Raw genomic sequence first — 21194 nt, 5'->3', positions numbered from 1 at the left:
TAGCTAAAAATTTTTGTTTTACCAAGGAATAAAAGTGAGGCAGAACACATTCACAAACCTCCTCAATCTTTGTCGTTTCTCTGCCCAGTGATTATGATGTGCACATGGCACTTTAGCAGCTTTGAGAATGAGGGCATAGTACAGGGGCCCTTTTATGCACTTCTATGGCCTAAGCATGGATAGTGATACTAGTTAGACAGGCGAGAGCTACACAGAGCTCGGCAATGCCTGTCTGGATGTGATAGTGTGACCTACATGCAACTCTACGAGTACAATTCCACAAAAGTACTATTGACAGCTATAAGTTTGTCCACCTGTGTACCGAGCCAGTAAGTTGTAATTTCTCATTACATAGCAGGTTCTCTACAAGAATTACGGATAAATCATCTTGAAGTCTTTTCTCAAATTATTGTGCATGAATGTGACCATCGCCATCAAGTTGTCGTGGAGTTGGAAGTGCTGGTTTGTACTGCTTTCCACACTCTTTCATTAACTTGCTAACTTGTGTAGGGAGCACATGCGCCCATTTCTTCCAGGGGGAGGGGAGGCTGGAGATTGGCGGTGGAGAGAGTATTCTGTAAGAGTCCACCTATGTCCATTTTGACTGCTGCATAAGTGCTGATTGGCTGTAGCTGTACTAGCAAGAAAGTGACAAGCGCCCCCAGCTTGTCTCCTTATCGCTTGTACAGCTCACCCAATCGGCCGTGGCCAAAATAGACAGACCACTAGGTGGATTCTTACGAACACCACCCCCAGCATACCATGTCAGCATGTTGAGAGCCAGGACGTACCTTTTAACTTCAAGTTCAGTGTTGCAGCTGCAAGTTGTCCTTGACCATCTGTCGTAACACTAAGCCTAAGCTAAGTCTGCACGTGTAGCCCAACTGTAATGCACCTTGCTATGTTTTCCAAGATTTGTGGGTGCGATTTTTGTTTGCTTCTTTGTTTTTGTATAGTTTGCGTGCATGAAGTTCAAGTAAGCATGCCCCATGTTTCGTTTACTCTGCACATCCTGAGACTGCAATCATATTTATGTTGACGTAGGGCACAAAATCGATTAAGGAACCGCTAGATTAACATGCTGCACTGTTCACAAAAGCTCACACCTCTCTTGTTTGCATGTTGTGGTGCGTCCCTGTTGTGGTGCAGTCTCGGCATGTGCCAGTCACCACCAGCAGTGCAAATGACACCACAATGCATTCTGCCAAAGTGAATATGTGATGTGCATGGTTTTTTTAGGACATTTGAGGAAATGCAGAAAAATAGCTCTGAAATTATTATCATAAAGGATGGGATGTAGTGTTCCAAAGCATCCTCTGGTGCTACAAGTGGCACTGTAGTGGGTGTTCCACATTAATTTTGACCACCTGGGGTACTTTGATAAGCATCCAATGCACATGAGCATTTTTGCATTCTGCCCCATCAAAACACTACCACTGCAGTTGTGAATCCAACTTGTGGTCTTGTGCTCGGGATCATGGTGCCATGCCACTGAGCCACCATAGCAGGTAAATGATTGATAGCAAATGTAGAAGATGCGGTTTTAGGACTACACTCTGGATGTGTGGAAGATTGCTGAAGTAATCCCAATTCTTAAAAACCATGGGGAAGGATATACAAGAGACAACATTAGGCCAATCGCGCTAACCTTTAATTTGGTGAAATTAATGAAAAGAATCCTGTATGCCCATATGATTAAAGTTGTACAGAACAAAGACTTGCTTAGTCCCCACCAAATTGTATTCTGACCATCATGTTCAATCTGGCACGTTTATGTGGATTTAGAAAGTAGAATAAAATTAGCATGGCTACAGAGGCGAATAGGTGATATTGTGACACAAGCCATTTCCAATGCCTATGATAGTGTTTCCAAATGATCTTGTAAACTGATGTGTGAATTTTTAAATGGGAGGGAATTTTACTCCTCTCTAAGAGGTAGAGGCTTTTCTTCAGGTACACATAAGCAATCATGTAGTGTTCTTCAAGGAGCTGTCACTTGGCCACTATTGTTTAACATTTTGAGTTCCATTCCTCATTATCAAGGTATACAAATGTACGTATAGGCAGATATTACTTTCTTCAAATCAGACTGTGATATCCCTGTTATTGGCTACAGAACTACCTCTATGCTATAAAAACCTGGTTAAACAAGATTTGTCTGCTGGATATTGGTTTTTCCTCTTAATAGTCCTGTTAACATATTGCTATGCTACCGTCTTGAGACTATACTTCAAGTGGAGTTGAAGTATTTGGGTGTACCGTATGTTACCAATTATAAGCCGACATTTTTTTTCATAAAATACCTTCCAAAGTTTGGGGCTCGACCTATAATCTGTTGGGTCGAAAGTAGTTTCAACCGAGCTGCAGGTAATATTACATACTGATCTGTGAGTGTTACATGCTTGCATGCATAATTTCACAATAGCTATCAGACATGGTATGAAAGTGGGTTGCTTAAAAAAGAGGAATTTATCTTATGATATGCCCTAAAGTTTTGTTTTCCTACGATATTGACACGTGTACTTATCTTTATCGGGCATACACGTTTCGCCGCCTAAGGGCCAGTCACACCGGCGACTTGAGGAGGTCGCGCGACCATTTGCGACTCGCAATCAAAAAGCGACCGAAGGCGACCGATGTTCACACCGGCAAGCTCGGCTGAGCGCGACCCACAAGTCGCAATCCCGGAGATTATCGTTCTCAGCGAGAACTCTCGGAATCTACGCGGAATTTGAACGCGACGCGGGAGGAGGCCGGATGTAGACACATGAAAGATCACTTCCGGTGCGCCACTGATTTGTTTATCAGTTTTGCGACCACGGTCGCGCGGCTGAAAAATCGCGCAGAGAGCGACTGGCCCAAAATGGTCGTTTTTCAAGAAAGGCAACCGTTTGCGACCATTTGCGACTGGTCACTTTGCAACCAACTTGGTCGCGTGACCACTGTCAGTCGCCAGTGTGAATGAGCCCTTAACAAATGTAATCGCACAGCGTGGGACGCGCCTGCATGTATCCGAAGTTTCTGGAAAGTTATTGATGCTTCTATCCGCTGTCTGTTGTCGCCGAATCTTATGTTATCTGATTTCATCACCTGACGCGAATGGTGTAGAACTTTGTGGAAGACACGCGGGTCCCAACGGTTAATCTGGAACATTCGACGACCGGTCTATAAAAGCCGACGCGCATGACCCGCTGATCAGATTTTCCGACGATCGCTGACCGCGTTCGCCACTATCGTTGTGCTATAAGTGTAGCCTGTTTTCGCGGGCACCAGTTCGCCCAATAAAAGCTGGTTTTGTATTCCACCGTATTGCTGCTTTCTTCACCGTCACTACCACATGACAATGTAAATGCTTTGTTGAGAAACTGTGGGCATTCTATGGAAAAGCTGGCAGCGCCGTGTGGGCTGGCAACACTTCACGGGCGACTAAACCACGTGACCAGTCGCATGCACCCACAAGGATGTTCGTGCGTTTTTCAAGAGAAGTGGCACAATGGGTCAATGATGATGCCTAGTATGGACTGCCAAGCGACGTGGTCCATGCAGCGTTTTTCACGTGCGGCATCTCGGTACTGTCAGCAAAGCTTCTGACGGTGAGCAGATGTAGTGGCTCACACGATGGCAATGACCGTGAACGTGTCCTCTCAAATAACAAAGAGTCGTAAACGATGTCTTATAGACAAATAAATGTTTCTTTGCATGACTCGCTCTTCTGAAAAACTTATTGGTGAGCTTGGGCAGCAGCTTGAGGCTGTGTTCAGAGTCAACTTTTTTTTTTTTTGCCCAGAAGGGGTTGCAAGATGGGGGGGGTCGACTTATAATCGGCAATATATGGCAGTTTACGATGGTTCCCTCAGCTGGCTTGGTCATATTGACCATATAGTTAAAGAAGGAAAAAAAATTAAATTATGGGGTTTTACGTGCCAAAACCACTTTCTGATTATGAGGCACGCCGTAGTGGAGGACTCCGGAAATTTAGACCGCCTGGGGTTCTTTAACGTGCACCTAAATCTAAGTACACGGGTGTTTTCGCATTTCGCCCCCATCGAAATGCGGCCGCCGTGGCCGGGATTCGATCCCGCGACCTCGTGCTCAGCATCCTAACACCATAGCCACTGAGCAACCACGGCGGGTGATAGTTAAAGAAGGAGTGAGAGCAGTTGGCATGCTAGGTAAGCTATACAAAAGTTGGTCGAGGGTGTGGAGAGACCCACTTCTAATGATGCACAATATGTATGTGCGGGCCATTTCAGAATTTGGACGTGTATTATTTTCTGGTGCGCCAGCTTATAAATTACGCCCCCTTGTTCTGCTTGAGCAGGGAAGCCCTGCAACTGCGCTGCAGATTACTGAAATTTCGGGCCAATAACATGCTATATCAAAAAGTCGGGTTGCCCTCAATATTGTGTAGATTTCATTTACTAAGGGTGCACACATTCTTAAATATGTATGAACTCCCTATTATTAGAGTGGAAACTATATTCATTTCCAAGCCTGCATTGTTCTTCAGAGTACACCAGCCTTGGTTTTATACACCAAAGGTGGTCTTTGTACAAACATTGAATCCCTTAAATGTATGTATCTAGGAGTTTCCACATATTTGTGATGTATGAGAGATTCTACAAATCACCTATGACGACATCTGCCCAAACAACACACAACTTCTCTCATAATATTTCAGATGGACTATTACTAGATAATTTATTAAGTTTAGCTATAGATACGGTCATTGTGACAGACGCCTCACAGTGTGAAGAAAAATCTGGAATTGGCATTTTTGCTCCTGCTCTAGACTTATCATTCACAATCAGGATTCCAGACTCCTTATCCATACTTCTGGCTGAATTTCTAGCTGTGGTGTTAGCCTTACGCAAACTAAATTCATCAATGTCGACAGTAGTCATAATAACAGATTCTTTATCTTTATGTTTATTGCTCACAGCAAATAGTGGAACTAACCTTTTATGCCCACCTAAGTTTATTTAGATTGCTTTCAGTGCCTACGCATAAGGGATTTATCATGAACAATATGTCTGACAGACTTGCATGAGTAGTCCTCCATGGCCCTGTACAATCATTACTTCCTACATCAGCTTTCCTAACCACTGTTAAATTCAGAAGATATGCAATTATTCAAGACCTTTTGAATCCAGCTATATATTACAGGGCTGGTCTGACACCTTCTCCTTTGTGTCCAATCTGTGGAGAAGGTAAGGCTGTAGATAATTTTTTTCTTATTTTGTTGCCGTCTTCCTTCTCTAAGGAAAAATACTTTAGAATCAAGGTTTAGGCAACTTGGCTTAAATTTTTCCATTCTTTATATTCTTTCTCTAGAAGCCTCCTCTCTCTTGGAAACTGCCACAGGGATGTTTGCTCAGCCATGGAGGAACTTATAGTTGATTCAGGGAAACTTTATATTTTTCGTACATTATTTTGATTCATTTCTTCCTAACAATTTTACCAATTTTAGTAGTAACTTTTAATTTTTAATTAAACTAAAACTTTTTTTTTTTACACCATCCAAATCTTGGCCAATGCCCCACACTGGGTATACGCTATTATAAAGGAAACGAAACACAAGAAGCGCTATATTCCAGGGCATAGGTGCAAAGTTTTCATTTATTAAGGTGGGGCAGGGGCGGGGGAACACACGCACCAAGATGCACCAAGATTTAAAAGTATGCAAATCCCACATAGCTGGACAGAACCAAGGTGTTTCTCATTGCTTGGAGATACTCATATTTTCTTTTTTTTTGCATGCCACATAATGACATATTTGGTCTAAATTAACTAATCAACTTCTCAAATATTATAATTAGATTAAGATGGTAACTGAGAAAATTGTAGAGCAACATGAACTCCTGATACTGCTTTCTGTTAACACATGCTACACAAAAGTGTTTTGCTGAGCGTGAGAGAAGCTCGCAAATACACACAAAATTGCTGCATGACTGGCCGCTTGTGCACATTGCGTGCATTCGTGGGCTTCTTTCATGCTCAGAAAACCACTTTTCACTAACACTAATACTGCTTTTACTATTACTAATACTATTTTGCCTTAAGAGTGAAACTGCAGCCTCTCTTTTACTTTTTTTGTCATTTAAAAAGAAAAATTAAGTACAAGTACAAGTACTCCTATGCATGACTGCTATTTATTCTCATTTAGAGTGAATCCGGCTTGGCGTTATTTCAGTTACTGAGTGAATTATATTTATGGCCTCTGCATGCAAGTGATAATGTTTCCATCCCTAATAATTGTAAATTATTAGAATTTTTTTCTTTTTTTCATAAGTCATTAGCATTGCCTACTGGAAAATGAAGCATTACTGAGGCATATCATTCATGTGCATTTCACCTGCCATTGATAAAAGACTCTGCTGAAGGGGTCACTGAAGTCTCCAGGTTTTTTTACAGGGTCAAAAAAGCATGCAAAGCAATATGAAGTGAGGTTACACACAGCAACATATTCATTCTCTAGGCACAGGCTCTCCACACCATTATAGGTAATTGTTAGTTAGCTACCACCTCCTATTTAAAGATATAATAAACTTTGTCCTCTGTATATGTTTAAATATATAGTTTCTGTGCATGGTGTTCACAGTGGAAATTAAAGATATATTGGAGCAAGAAATATGGTTGAGGTAGCCACCAATGATGCTTCTGGTGCACTTGTCCTCCTATTGTAAAAACTTGCAGAAATAAAGTGAAAATATGAATTAAAAGCTGTGCATGTCCGCGCCGACATTGATGCAGTAAGCTTTTAGGCACAATAAAATTTTAACTGGAAAGGTAGAGGCAGCTCAAAATAAACCTCAAAAGATGTGGGTAACAGAACTCTGGTAATAAAGCTATAAAGAGCCCCCCCCCCTTGGATAATTTCGGAAGGTACTCGGGCCCCAGACCCCCTCGTAGTTCAGGCACCTATGAGACTGCATGCCACGACAAAAGAGCTACTGCTGTTCATGCATACGCGACGTGTCACTATTCTCTATGACCGATCAATTGAAAACATGCTCTCGATCCCCAGTGTCTGCCTTCTAATGCTGATGAAGCTAACCTTTCCAGAAGTCGCTATATGAAGTTGGCAGCATGGCCAAATGGAACTGCATGCCATGTGTAACATATTGGTGGTGCTTTTGGAGCTGGAGGGGGGGGGGGGGTGCTGTTTTAACTTGTTGGAAGAGCCTTTAATCCAGATTCAAATTGAAAATTAACAGTGGCAAGAAGTTTTTGAAATTATATTGTAACACCAAAGTTACAGGCGTTTGAATAAACATAAGCAGTCATCACAGTTTCTCAAGAATGCTCTCTTGACCTCCTTGCATACTTTCACCAACTTTGCACAGTTCAGAAAAAGCTACGAGTCATGTCAGCTGACTAGAAGAGCTCTAGCAATCATGATATTTCACAATATTCTGACTGAATGGAATGTTCAGGGAAGGATTAGAGGCTTCTCAAAACACACAGTTGGCTCATCACATTGGTGCTCTTGTCCTTCATGCATTGACCGACAGATTTAGGAACTGTTCACGTCATGCACATTACCTCTCTGGCACCATGATAAGTGAAGAGACTGGGAAAGCCCAGACAGGAGCACAACACAGTTTTCTTTGCGCGTGTAGCATTGCCATGTTTGCCAAAGATGATCGCAGTATTTTGTAAACAATACCCGTGTGCTTATGCATATTCAGTGCTTTGGAGATGGTTTGGGGGCTTCTTGACACACACAAGCTAGACTTGTGTTGCTTCTGTTCATTCACCAACATAAGGCATCGATCTAGTTTGTGCTACATATGAAAACTTGACTACTCTGTACAACACATAAATAAAAAATACATGCAGCTAGTTCGATGCTGACTAGAACAGTGTTATTCATGTCCTCTTTCCAGGTATTAAAGGGAAAATCAGCCATCCACCCGTTTGTAGCAATTGCTACAAAGGAAACCCATACGGGTTCCTCGAAAGGAAAGCCTCAGAGTTGAATAAAAATTCGTCCTGGTCTGGGACTCGAACCCGGGACCACCGCCTTTCCGGGGCAGCCGCTCTACCATCTGAGCTAACCAGGCGGCTAGCAGATGGCAGGGCGAAGTCGAATTTGCCGACAACACGAAGCAAAGGCAAGAGTTTGACGTAATAGGCTAGTAGGCTATGAGGCTTTCCTTTCGAGGAACCCGTATGGGTTTACTTTGTAGCAATTGCTACAAACGGGTGGATGTCTGATTTTCCCTTTAATTACTTTTCTCCACCTTGCGGGTTTCTGCAGTACTACGTCAAACTCTTTCCAGGTATGTGTCACGAGTGCAGGGTACTTTTAGACCATTTGTCACATGTTTATTTCTGTGCCTGCATGGGACATGTAATGAGTACCCCACCCACATAGCTGAAGCAGCTTTGCACAATTTCAATTCACCTGACTGGCCAAGGAAAAAAAATCCAGTAGCACGAAAAGTCCACAGCTCCGTTTATTCACTGGTACAACACTGCCTACACATGTTAAAAGGCACACCCCATGTTCAGTATCAAAACAATTCGGTGCTCAGAGCGGTACAGAAACAGCAACTAATGTGACTGATTAAAAAGCAGCACTGAAGGTAAGATCACCGTAAGCTATAGGTGTGACCAAAGCTTATGTATAACAACTGTGCCTGTGTCATTAACTTTTCATGGTGGCCATTGCAGGAGCAACACACTATAGAGCTCTTCAGAACAAGATACAAAGGTCCGAATCAACACTGTCTGCTTGGATGCGAAGCAATGTGAGCTTCATGCAAGTTTCAACATGGATTTCGTTCTGCAAAGGTTAAAGTAGGTTGCGGGGAGGTGATGATGGAATGTGAAACACAGTCAAACTATATTATTATATATTTTTAAAAATCTGTTCATTTGATGCAATTCAGTCAACAGTTTTGTTCATAACATGGCAGAAAAATAAAGCACTTTTAAAGCCAAGGTTCGAGATTTTTCTGTTAGACAATTAAGATAACTGCATTGAGCTGCATCATCCTAAATTTTATATACCTATGTAAAGCATTCAAGCTTGCAAGCACTATGTACAGACTGTAAGTAAATAGAAAAAGCACAGTTCCATGAATGTTGCATGAAAGTTGCACGAGAGTTGTGGCAACTGCCGCTGTGGCTGTTGTATAAAGTTTCTATAACTGGAATGCTGGCACGATGCCTGCAGGCTATGGCATCTGTTGGGCTGACTAGCTGCACCTATCGACTCCCTGCTATATACGAGTCCAAAAAGTATGGTGCTGGGAACCCTTGCCCTGCACAAATGAACTTTGCATGGCTTCTTCACTATGCTCAATTACTTGCAATAGCATCAGAATGAGCGGGGGAGAAATCCATTCGGAATGTAAACCAAGCTAGCTGCAGCAATACTTCTCTTAAGCAGATTCAGAATTTATTATTTATTTAATACCTGCAGGTACGATTCTGTCTGGACTAAAAGGGGAAAAAAATAAAGAAATACAATGAAAAGACACACCGGGCACTGCAGATGGTTAGTACAAGCTACAGCAGTCGCATTACAATAAGCACATTGAATAGGTCACTATCCTCTTATGTATCACAGCCTAGAACATACACACAATCTTCACATACTGCCAACTCAAGGCACAATTCTTTGTTATTACTCGTTGAAAATTCGGGCTTGATCTCCGTGAAGTGGCTTGAAAGGCAACATTGCTACGAGTGCAATTTAATTTTGTCGCAAGCTTGGTTGAGACAAAACCACAGTAGCCTAGCAACTCTGTCACCCAACATGAGTTGTACTGGAGAATAGATGGTAAACAAAACAGTACTGTGACACAGCTGCATTTGCATATAATATAGCTTGAAACTGGACTATGTATGCAAATGAAAAATGTGCACAATTTACTCTTGATTCATATGGAAAGTTCTCTGTTCTGTCCTGGAGAAACAGATATAATGCAATGATGGGTACACTTCCTACAATATACTTAGACATGCGAAGATAGAATGCTCCATTAGGAAAATTTGCCGAGTATGTCACATAAAAGAAGAAAAAAACATGAGAAAATCTACAATCTTTTTTTTTGTCTGAAATGGCTGTATTGCGCCACTCAGATTACATCTAATGCTTTTGGCATATTTCTTCTAATTTGGTAAGAACTATAATGGATATTTTAATATTGTGGATATAAGGTATCCTGGATGAGCACCCTAACTGGCAATGAATGCTTCCCACTACTTACATTCCATATTAGGGTATTATGTTTTTGAAATGGGTACATGAATTCAAAGCCAATCAGGGTGCTAACTTTAGATAGAGCTGCACTCTATAATGTGCAGATTTTGTTTCTGGTTCGCTTGCTTCACTGCAGACATTAGCTGCCAGTATATTGAAACATCTTTCACTTCTTGTACATGCTGATAATATTTCACTCATTCAACTGAGCAGCAGTAGGTCAGGGCCATTCATCGTGAACAGTAGCAATAGGGCACAGTGCTTTCAATGAAGCCGCACGGGCCCATTTAGATAACATGCCAACTAATGCACCCACAGTGTTGCCTGCAATGAGCCATGCAGCGACAGGCAAAGCTTTTAGCAAACACAAGCATCATCAGTAGCAGGTAATTAAAAGATATGTGATCAGTGAGGAAGAGACAAGAGCAGCACTGTGATGGTGCCAACACCTAAGACCATAGAGAGCACCTTTGGTAGCCTGTTATGCGTGTGGCTCATTTCGTGGGGCAGCACCTCAAAGAAAGTCACGTAGAGGAATGTCCCACATGCCAAGCCCTGAAGAATGCCATTCAACAAAGCTGCTTCCCCGGTGTCTGCTTGCATAAGAAGTATGGCAAACACCATGCCAAGGGGAGCCATGAGTGAAAAAGTGAGTGCACTCGTGAAAATGCTGCAGCGCCCGAGCCGGCTGTGTGCCAGGTTGATTCCTAGGGTAACAGCTAGGATGCTCTTGTGTATGGACACCGCCACCAGGATTTGAAGCAGGAGCTGTACATTTGGCTGCAAGCCTATGGCGATTCCTTCAAAGATTGAGTGCAGTGAGAGGGACAGCACAAGCACTATGGACCGGAGGCTGGAGTGAGAGTTGGGGTCTCCGTGGATGGATTCCATAGCATGCTCCTCTGCCTCTGCATCTTCTACGCCGGTGTTATCGGCCACACCACGCACAAGTCCATCATCATAAGAGTCTGACTGCTGGAGGCTACCATAGTTCACCACAGGCGTGTCCCGGCCAAATGGAGACGAGGCATTAAAAGTGGCCCTTGAATGAGCTTCCTTCCAGAAAAGTGCCACCTATTGAAAAGAAAAATGTTTCAGCTTCAAAGCAGTCTGACCACTTGCAAGACCTCTGTTCACATACTTCTTCAACATGTTCACTGTGTTGTGGTTAAATGAAGAGTCACACTGGTTACCCATGCTTGCAGCAACACAAGTCTTTCCATTAGCGAAGCAGAAAACCTTCATGAATAATCAAGATAAGTAAAAAATCCTGGCGAATGCTCACAGATCTGATGAAAGTCAACTTTAGTCAACCTTAGTGTAAGTGCTCTGACCCCTACACTCTAGCAGAGCCAGAGGGGATGCTATCTCGGTGCAAATAAGAAAAAAAATATATTAAAGAAAAATTAAGATTACTTCGTTGGCAGGCTGATGTGTGCCTTTGAATGTTAGCAGGTAAACAAGGTTGGGGCACTCACCTGCTCAATTACAAGAACGAGGAGCAGGCCTCCAATGCAGAGGAACTCGACAAATGGGAAGTCGGGCACATTTTCCCATCGGTCCACGATGCCTTTGTTAAACTGGTTGCGTGCCTCGGGAAGCAGATGAAGTAGGCATGTAGCGAGAAAAACGCCACCACCAAAGCAGCTCGCAAGTGAGACTGCTGCCTGATAAACATGTCTGAAAGTAGAGAGAAGCAAAAGCACTGATGGAGTGCATATTTCTGGCACTGCGACCGAATTTGCTGATCAAATGCCTATGCATCTACGATCTATGCATCCACTTGGGTGAAGAAACAGTTCATTAGAACAGGACGCGGGGAAATGACAGACGTGAGCACTGGGTCTATCGTCTCATCTTTTCCTACACTAAAGCGCTATTTCTTCACCCAAGTACATGCCAATAGGCCCAAAGTAACAGTATTTATGTACACCTGGAATGTGGCATAAATGAACTCGCCAGGTGTATGTAAATGTTTCATCTAAACTGCTCACTTATCTGCTTGCGAATTTCACACAGAGGTGGAATTTCGCAGTGCTTGCTATGCAATGCAACAGTAGAATGCATTACCTGCCTCTTGAACTGAGCTGCCCATCTGAGTCACGCGAAACAGCAGACTAGGTCATAGTTCTTGTGTGGCGCTGTGAACAGAACTATAAGCAGCTACCACTTGATCTGCCAGAAACAGGCTCATCACTAGTATGTCTTTTATGAGCACCTCTGTCTAGCCGTGGCATAAGGAATCAAGCATATTGGTACATTGGCTTAGCTAGTTTCATTCATTACTGGATAACACATAATCTGATCCAGCCAAAAATATGGTTCAAGCCATATTGAAGTTACTTGTATATATTACAAATATAAGGTCAGTCTGATTGATTTAAAATGTTTATCTATTTCCATAACATCTATTTAGTTTTGTTTAGCAGCAGCAGCGCTTTAATGTGATATAGGAGGCGAGAAGATTCGGTACAAGCTTAGCACAGCAGGCAAGCTGAAAATTCGGCAACTCTCTACACATGCTCATATGTATTTGCATGCCCTCTCAGCATGGCAACAGCAATGTCGACACATATAGGTTGCAAAACTTGGAACTAAAAATGTGCCATGAACTTGTAGCTAGAGACATCATGTAGTACACCGCGACTGAAGCGCTACTAGGTGAGATGGGGAAAAACACTGAAATAAAATAATGCTATGTACAAATTCTTTTTTTAAATGTTAAAAAATTTTTAAGCAAAATACAGCCAAATAAAGAAACACTTCAATGAGGTGATACTGGCATCCAAAAAAGGCAAGTGTATGTTTTCTCTATGTTAAAATATAAAAGTTGGTTCATGGTAACCCCTACAGAATAGTGCTTCTGGCACAAAATTTAGCCAGTCTGTAGAAGCCTTTATACAGCTTTTATGTTGTGCAGAATGGTGCTGGTCGATTGAGCGTCGCGGTTCGGTCTAAGTTTCTTTAATTTCTTTGCGTGTTTGCCCAAGGCATGGCCTGCTCTTCACTTCAAATTTTGCTGAAGCTAGCACAGGGCATAGGAAGATGTGACTGTATATTGTGTGTTATCGTGCATCTTGATGCTGCTGCATCCGATGTGCTCTGTCCTACCGTGATGATAAAAGCAGAACGCTATGTGAGGATACACCGTGCACTTTTTGCTCAATCTTCGTAATAGGAGCTCTGAGTGCACTACAGGCAGTGATATTGACATGTTGAAATGCCTTTTAAATGGTAATATGTTGCAGTGCTGTCATGTCAGATAACTGTCTCGTATGAATACAAGGAGGTGCAAATACTTTTGAGTGCTTTGTGGATTCTGTCAGTAGGTTTTTAATGAATTGCAATATTGTGGCAGCGTGCTGGCCATAGTGCTTTTCATCCATTGAAACATATTTTCTTCGCCGTTCATGTATTTTGGCTTTATAGTTCTACGCTAATAAAAGTGAAATGGCTTTTCAAACCACTTTTGTACTGTCATTCATTCCCATCCTAGTCCCTCACGTTCTTAGGGAATGTGAGCCAGCCTTATTATGTTCACCTTCAGATAGAGACCAGTCTTGAAGAGACACGCTGGTGCATAAGTTGAGGCAAGCTGCACGCTAAAAAAATAAATTTTAAAAAAAGAGAAAGAAACCTGTTCGAGTAGCGGTCGAAATGCTGAACCTTGTAATTTAAATATTTGCGCCACGGAACATAAATTGCGACATAAATCCCACTTCCTTATGTGACGGCATTATTTGTTCTTTTTTCTTTTTCTTGACAGACGACGTCAGCTCAACACAGAGATGGCGATGGTCGCAACATGCTGCCAATGAAGCTGCACAGGGTGATATGGGCTGGACAAGTTTTGAAGTGAGAGAAGCTAACAGTAAAATTAATTATGAAGAACGACTGAGGAATATGGAAGAAAGTAAATAGGCTGGGAGAGTGCTCAGGTATTTATACAGGAATAACATTGATTCACAGTGGAGGAAAAGAACTAGAAAGCTTATCAGCAAGTACGCATGGTGAGCAACACAGCAATAAAGAACGTCAAGCGGAAAGTCAGAGAGGCTAGGATAACGTGATGGATGGCGGCAGTGGAAAAGAAACCTGCCATAAGTAACTACATAAGAGGAAAAAAACGAAATCATGAAAGAAACAATTTATGATAACTTAACGAGAAGCTCATTACTTTTCGAGGCGATATCAGGATGCCTTAGAACATGCACTTATAAAGTGAGATATAAGAAAGAAGACGAAGCATGTGATTGCTGTGGTAAGGCTCGGGAAACAATGGAGCATGTTTTATTAGGATGTGAAGACATCTGCCCAGCAGTCGGTTTAGGAATCACTGGCCTCCTTGAAGCCCTTGGGTTCAGCGAGATCAGGGGGAAAATAAACAAGTTGCAATAGAGATTAGTGAGAGGCGACTGGAAGTTCGGTGGAAGTAGAAAAACGACAAATAACGGAGGCGTACAAAAACAAAATTCACAATATGGGTTCAGAAACTTTGGTTATGGGGGTTCATTGTGGGGTTTTCTTTTCTTTTTTAACATATGTAGGACATTAGCCAATAAAATAAGAGCATGTTGGCACACCCACCGCCCCATTTCAAAGGGGTTTCTCATAACATTCATCCATGCCATTTTCTGGACATGTGCATTTCTATTAAAGCTTCGCTACCATTTTACATGTACAGGCGCCCAAATCTTTAACCGGCGTGCGCGAGCGGTGACTTTTCCGTGCGTCAGCGCCGTATGACGGGGTGAGGCTGGAAACAGCCTAGCAGAGGATGGGCCCAGCTGAGCGCGCTTTGTCGGCATGCGCTTAGCCTCAGACTGTTTCCTTGCTCGCCCCGACATACTGCGCTGACGCACGGAAAAGTCGCCACTCGCGTACGCCATTTTTAAAGATTTGGGCGCCTGTACCTTAACACATGATTGCGCGAGTTAGGCAAATGTACAACGTAGTGGGCGACTTGTGTTGTGACTCACCTCCGCCTCGGGTCCCTCACGTGACGAATTCTGTGCGAGAGACTGAGAGGCAGGAACACTAGGGTCGCCGAGCAGATAAAAAACACGAAAACCATAATATACTTGAGGGGGCGGAGCTCCATGTTGGCTCACGAGAGAGAGTTGCTGCCGCGAGCGAACACCACGTCCTGCGGGGCCTTAATTTGAACCATGCAGAGATCCACCTGGACTGAGAAGAAGAAGTTTTATGAAACGTCCCGCGCACATGACTAGACTATAAGTATCTGCACACGTTACTCCGGAAGTAAAACTGCGAGTGAATAATGCATATTAGGGAGTTTTCGTTCTGATTGCGGTACTGTAAAAGTCGCGGGGCGCTTTTTTCTTTGCTGGGTGCTCTCCTCATCGCGACGATATATTGAATTTTTAACAAGTATTGCCACAGGAGGGCACATATAACCTGCAAACGGAGGCCTTAGGAATACACCCGAGATTATAATAACGCTGTCAAAAGGTACGTCGCACGCACGTGCTTTTGTTTGCTTCCGTTTCAGCAACTCCGCGGCTCACGCCTACCGATTTTGGCGCATGTTTTTGCACAAGCACGTTTATTTAACTCAAAGCGGACAATTAAAATTATATCGCAATGTCACAGAGAGCAGTATACGAAAAGCCTGGCACGAGCGAAGACACCTCAGGAGAGCAGGCCCGGTCTCTACTACGGCCCCTACTGCTCCTCCAGGGAAATCAGTGATGTTATCTTGAAGCTAGAGCGCCGTAAGGCGCGAGAAAGGTACAATTTGGCATGACTGACTCGGCACGAGCGCCGGAGGGGCGAGAAAGTCTGTCCGACTTAGTACACCCAGCAACGAAAAAAGCGCCCCGAGACTTCTGCAGTCAGAACCTTGCGCGCAAAGTTAGGGGACGCAACCGCCGGGCTGACAAAAGAATGCGTACAAAAGAACCGCAAAGATGTACAAAAGAGCGTAAACCGGGCGAAGCACTTCGCGTACGCAAATGTCCCCTTGTGTATGTACACAAAATCTAGCGCTTCCTATGGTCATACTAAAGTGCGCGACCCATGAAAGTTACTAATACATTCGTGCGCGAGATGACGTCCAGTCCCGCAGTCAAGACGACAAAATCATGCATTCGTGTCAGCGTCGGGCATCACCACAACACACAGCGCACATAAAATGTACAGACATTACAAAAGGCCATAACGACTCACTCTGTGCAGTACAGTTCAGCAGCTGACATTCACATAAGCTACACAGTGAAGCTGCACGGTCAGCTCCGAGAACGTCCCGGCACCTAGAGCGGGAGCATGGCTTGTTCTTAGCAATGTGTTGTACCGCGGTCCGGCATTTGGTTTTGGGCTGAGCACAAGACAAGCCGCAGTAGCAGCCAACCACTAAACTCGGTACAGACTCGAAACAATGATACATAACGTCGGATCACATCGTAAGACGCATTAGCAGCAACGCTGTCACTTCTTCGTTGCAGGCTTGTTTTCGTCGAACCGGTTCATGTCATCACAGCACGTGATTAGCAGTGAAAAAATAATAATTTTGCAAACTTCGTTGCCTAACCGCTCGCAGCCTTCCGGAAGAGGCGGCTGGCTGACGACGCAGACGATGTTTTCTCACATGCATCTAATTTAACGACGGAGGCGGCATCTGACTGCCTGGCCATTGAACCAGAGCGTACACCACGGGCGTACACATACTACATTGGTCTGAAAGTGAAAATTTGTATGCACAAATATTTTGAACAATAAGACCTCGTATAGCAAAGCATATGTTATTGGTGTTGGGGCAGGAATAAAAATATCGCAATACAGCCAAGAACCAAATACAACTAAGAAATTAAATGCTAGTGCGCTTTACAAAGAAAATCAGCAGATGGAGCCACCATACCGAGCGTTCGTGCCCTGGAGGAAGGAGTTTCCTTCCTCCGTCGTTCGTGCACCGTCCGCGTCCGCGCATGGTTCGCGCTTGAACATTTTGTAAATTTTGTGCAGAGTGGGGCAAGCGATTTGGGGCGATGCGTGCTTGGCATACTTTGCAGCCTCGGGAAGGGAAAACAAGAATTGGCTGGGGCTTAGCTAAGGTTAATAAGCCTGGATATCTCGAAGCGAAAAGGTTCGGTGATGCTTATGGTTTAGCTTATGGTTATGCTTTATGATTTAGCTTATGGTTATGCTTACGGTTTAGCTTATGGTTATGCTTTATGACTTAGCCTATGGATATGCTTGCGGTTTAACTTATGGATATGCTTATGGTTTAAGTTATGGATATGCTTACGGTTTAGCTTATGGTTATGCTTTATGATTTAGCCTGCGGTTATGCTTACGGTTTCACTTATGGATATGCTTTGGTTAGCTTATGGTTATGCTATTCGTGTGCCTTGTGTAGTTATGCAAATTGCTTATCAATGATATATACCATAAGTTATACGGGATTATCAAACTTCTTTGTTCATCATTGTTGGGCACATTGTCTTGCGATTTCTGTACAGCCATAAACACAGCTCTCTGTATCGTTAGTATCACTCTCTTCTCCTTCCATGATGAATGCGCACGCCTATTCTCTGGCAAGCGGTTATATAGTCGGCCTCCGCGATAAACGCGTTTGCGGCGAACGTTAAACGATGACGCATAGCGCGCGGCAGTGGCCAGCTGCGTCGACTCCGAACACGCTTACGGAGCCAATTCCGACATACGCCGGCTCGCGCGAATCGCGGTGTTGACAAACGTAGTGAAGCTTTTCGCTTCAAAACTGAGGAAAGGCTACACCCATTCCGCGCGCTAAGAGAAAGCGCGGAGAAAGTGACGTGATGGTTTCTTACATCTATGATTTCCTTTTTTCTTTTTTCTTTTTGTCTTTCTTGTTGTGGTTGTGTGCGCTCACACGTGTTGCTCCTTAGGTTTCGTACTGTGGCAAAGGCGTCGTGTGGGCAGGTTTGCGTTAATCTCCGTGTTTTGTGGCGCTGTGTTATCTTGACCGTGCTCTCCCGTGGCGAGGTGTGACAGGAGGAACTAAAACTCGTGAAATGAACTCGCGTGCAACGCTGTGCGCTATGCACCGCGCCACGGCAGGCAACGGACGAAGGAATATCCGCGGAAAATTTTGCCCCCTTCGGCGGAATCATGCTAACACGCCATCGCAGGCCGAAACAGATGCGTTTCAGAATGAACAATGCACAATGAACGCCTTCCAGGTCAGAATGCGTATAATCCTGTTTTCAGAACTTCGTGTTCAGTAATAACTGGCTTTAGTAGCTTGTTTCTCGCAGTACTCGCGACAGCACGAACTCTTTTACGCAGAGCGCGTTCAACGGTCATACACAATTATTTATTTATTTATTTATTTATTTATTTATTTATTTATTTATTTATTTATTTATTTATTTATTTTTGATACCCTCAATCGCCGAGGCATTGCAGAGGGGAGTGGGTGACAACATGTATATAAACGAAGAAAAGAACAGATTGAAACGAGCAGCGTTATGCTATGTTCAGACTACGTTCGTAAGGCGCCAATTTTTCGTAACATACGTAAGCGGAAGCGCAACAAGCGTATGCGTCTAGTTCAGACTGCGAACGTAAAGGTACCAACGTGCGCAATTCTCGCAAAAATCGTGGGTGAGAGTGTTGAAGGGTCGGCAACATTTACGACTGTTATGTTACGACCGTTGCGACACAGCCAATGACCGATAAGCTTTCGGCTTTCAACAACCGGTGGCGACACTTCCGTCCTCCCGTCTGCAGACAGCTCCGGGCGCGGGAAGTGCCATTCCGCCATTCCGTGCGCACGATTGGCTGTGTTCGTGAAAATTTTTGCAGTGCGCCTTGCGAGACTGTTTTCAGTTCATCTGGTTTATCCGCCGAGGAAATCGATGGCCGCAGATGCGTGCTCCGAACTTCGATGAGTGGTCTCATTAGGTTTTCAAGGAAGCGGAACTGCTGGGGCGACATGCGCATGATGTTATGAAACATCGCAGCGTCACCAACTCGGAGCTTGGCGAAAAGGTTGTGAAAATCGCCGTCCGTGGCCCTGTCGAGAAATACTTGCCGCACCCAAACCCTTCTGCGTCGCCTTCGTCGTCTTTGGGCGATTGAATACATGACTATAAGTTTGTTTTGAGCGTGAATTTCTTCGATCTCGGTCAGCGCTCGCGTGTTGGCAGGAGCCATATTGTATCGCTGGTGACGTCCATTCTGCAGCTCCAAATTTGATTGGCCTGTTGTAAAAGCCGTAATTTAAGCAGCAGTAAATGTGAACAAAGGTGCCGGCTTAACTGCCGTAACGTTTTTTACAGCCGTTACGTTCGATACGCCAAAAGAGCTGTTACGCGCGTTACGACCGTAGTGTGAACATAGCATTATACAGCATTAGCGACAAATACACAGGTGCTTACAAGTGCTGATAGAGCTTTACGCAGAATATGTGCATTTTACTGCCCTCGATATCGCACGTAGGCCGGGTCTACGCGCGTATTGTTCGGCACCGTGCGCCGGCAAGTCGACTCTTCATCCGGTAAGGTGGGAAAGAAGCGGCCGCAGGCGTATTTTATCTGTGCATGCGAGAAACGCAGGGTAGTGAAGGTTAGCGTATGAGCTGCAAGAGTGACCAAGGCTCCCACTCTTAGGCAAAGTTACACCCTTTGGCTTGCCCCTTCTGCCACACAACGATAATCGTTATCTGCCTTGATGCGTTTCCTTTCTTTAACGCTGCGAGCCCGGAACTTTCCAGTAACGAACGGCACGCGCGTTATCAGAAGGGGCACTCCAAAGGGTGTAAACTGCTCTATGATGATAACGCGCGTGCCGTTCGTTACTGGCAAGTACCGGGCTCGCAGCGTTAAAGAAAAGAAACGCATCAAGGCAGATAGCGATTATTGTTGTGTGGCAGAAGGGGCAAGCCAAAGGGTGTAACTTTGCCTAAGAGTGCTGCAGAACATACGCCTGCGCATATAGGCGGAGCCTTTTTATTTTTCCGGGGTGGGAGGGGGGAGGAGGTGCTGGGGCCCGACCAGCTTTTCGACCCCCCCCCCCCACACACAGACGCATACACGCACAATGTCTTGCACTTGGAGAAACTGCGTGTGACCTCGAAGAATTGAGCGCTGAAGTGACGGTAAGTGAAGATATCTATCTATCTATCTATCTATCTATCTATCTATCTATCTATCTATCTATCTATCTATCTATCTATCTATCTATCTATCTATCTATCTATCTATCTATCTATCTATCTATCTATCTATCTATCTATCTATCTATCTATCTATCTATCTATCTATCTGCTGTTGCCCATGACTGCTGTTGAATCTGATTTAGAGTGAACCCGGCTGGCCCTCATTTCGGTGACTGAGTGAATTATACAGTGCTCCCCAACTATAATGCACCAAGACTTTAAAAAGGAGTATTTGCGATACTCGAAGAAAACCTAGTTCATATTGTTTCCAGTACAGTGGAGTAGCCAACAGTAATTATTTCGTTACTGAGATTTAATTCGGTAATTACATTTAATTCTTTTGCTCGAGAAGTACTGTCCTAATTTTCAAAGTGTCAATGAGTCATTTGTAGGCGCCCACAAATGACATCTAAATGCGGTGTTTTGAGCGGTGCACTAATCGCGCACTAATTTTTTCCGACTGGTAAAGAAACCCCACGAAATATGAAAATATCACGTGACTGCGCTCCGACCAGCATGATAAAGCAGCGTCCTCAACTAAGCTGATTGAAAGCAACTGCATTGCATATCGCAAATCCAAAAAGACAGCGCATCACTTATGGTACAGAAGGAGCACTAACAGCAGCATTCGCGTTTCGCCAGCTACTCCTTCCTGTAATTTCTACGTTACACTTATTATCCGTCTCTCAAGGCCGACTGATCACATTGATAACAAAATCCCCTTGATAATGGGGCTGAAGCGCCGCTCTGACCACGCACGAAATGCGAAAAGCAATGGCATAGGCATAGCACGTTTCAAAATCCGGGCATTGCTTGCAC

At 43.9% G+C, this 21194-nt stretch overlaps 1 protein-coding gene across 3 annotated transcripts; it reads right to left on the bottom strand.

The window, feature by feature from the left end:
- Positions 1-8437: 8437 nt before the first annotated feature.
- Positions 8438-16889, bottom strand: LOC135909798 (zinc transporter ZIP1-like). Of its 3 annotated transcripts, none has more exons than XM_065441860.1 (4): positions 16406-16889; positions 15196-15403; positions 11695-11896; positions 8438-11290 (listed from the first exon to the last, which is right to left on the bottom strand). In XM_065441860.1, exons 2-4 carry the CDS (start codon positions 15315-15317, stop codon positions 10622-10624), a joined length of 993 nt encoding a protein of 330 aa, XP_065297932.1. In that variant the 5' UTR covers positions 15318-15403; positions 16406-16889; the 3' UTR covers positions 8438-10621. The 3 variants fall into 3 exon arrangements, with proteins under 3 accessions (XP_065297932.1, XP_065297936.1, XP_065297939.1); XM_065441864.1 differs by having other exon boundaries at positions 15196-15398; XM_065441867.1 differs by lacking the exon at positions 16406-16889 and adding an exon at positions 16132-16250.
- Positions 16890-21194: the final 4305 nt, after the last annotated feature.

This window comes from Dermacentor albipictus, chromosome 1 (assembly GCF_038994185.2).
Source record: "Dermacentor albipictus isolate Rhodes 1998 colony chromosome 1, USDA_Dalb.pri_finalv2, whole genome shotgun sequence".
Lineage (NCBI taxonomy): Eukaryota > Metazoa > Arthropoda > Arachnida > Ixodida > Ixodidae > Dermacentor > Dermacentor albipictus.
This window is presented reverse-complemented; position numbering and strand designations above follow the sequence as displayed.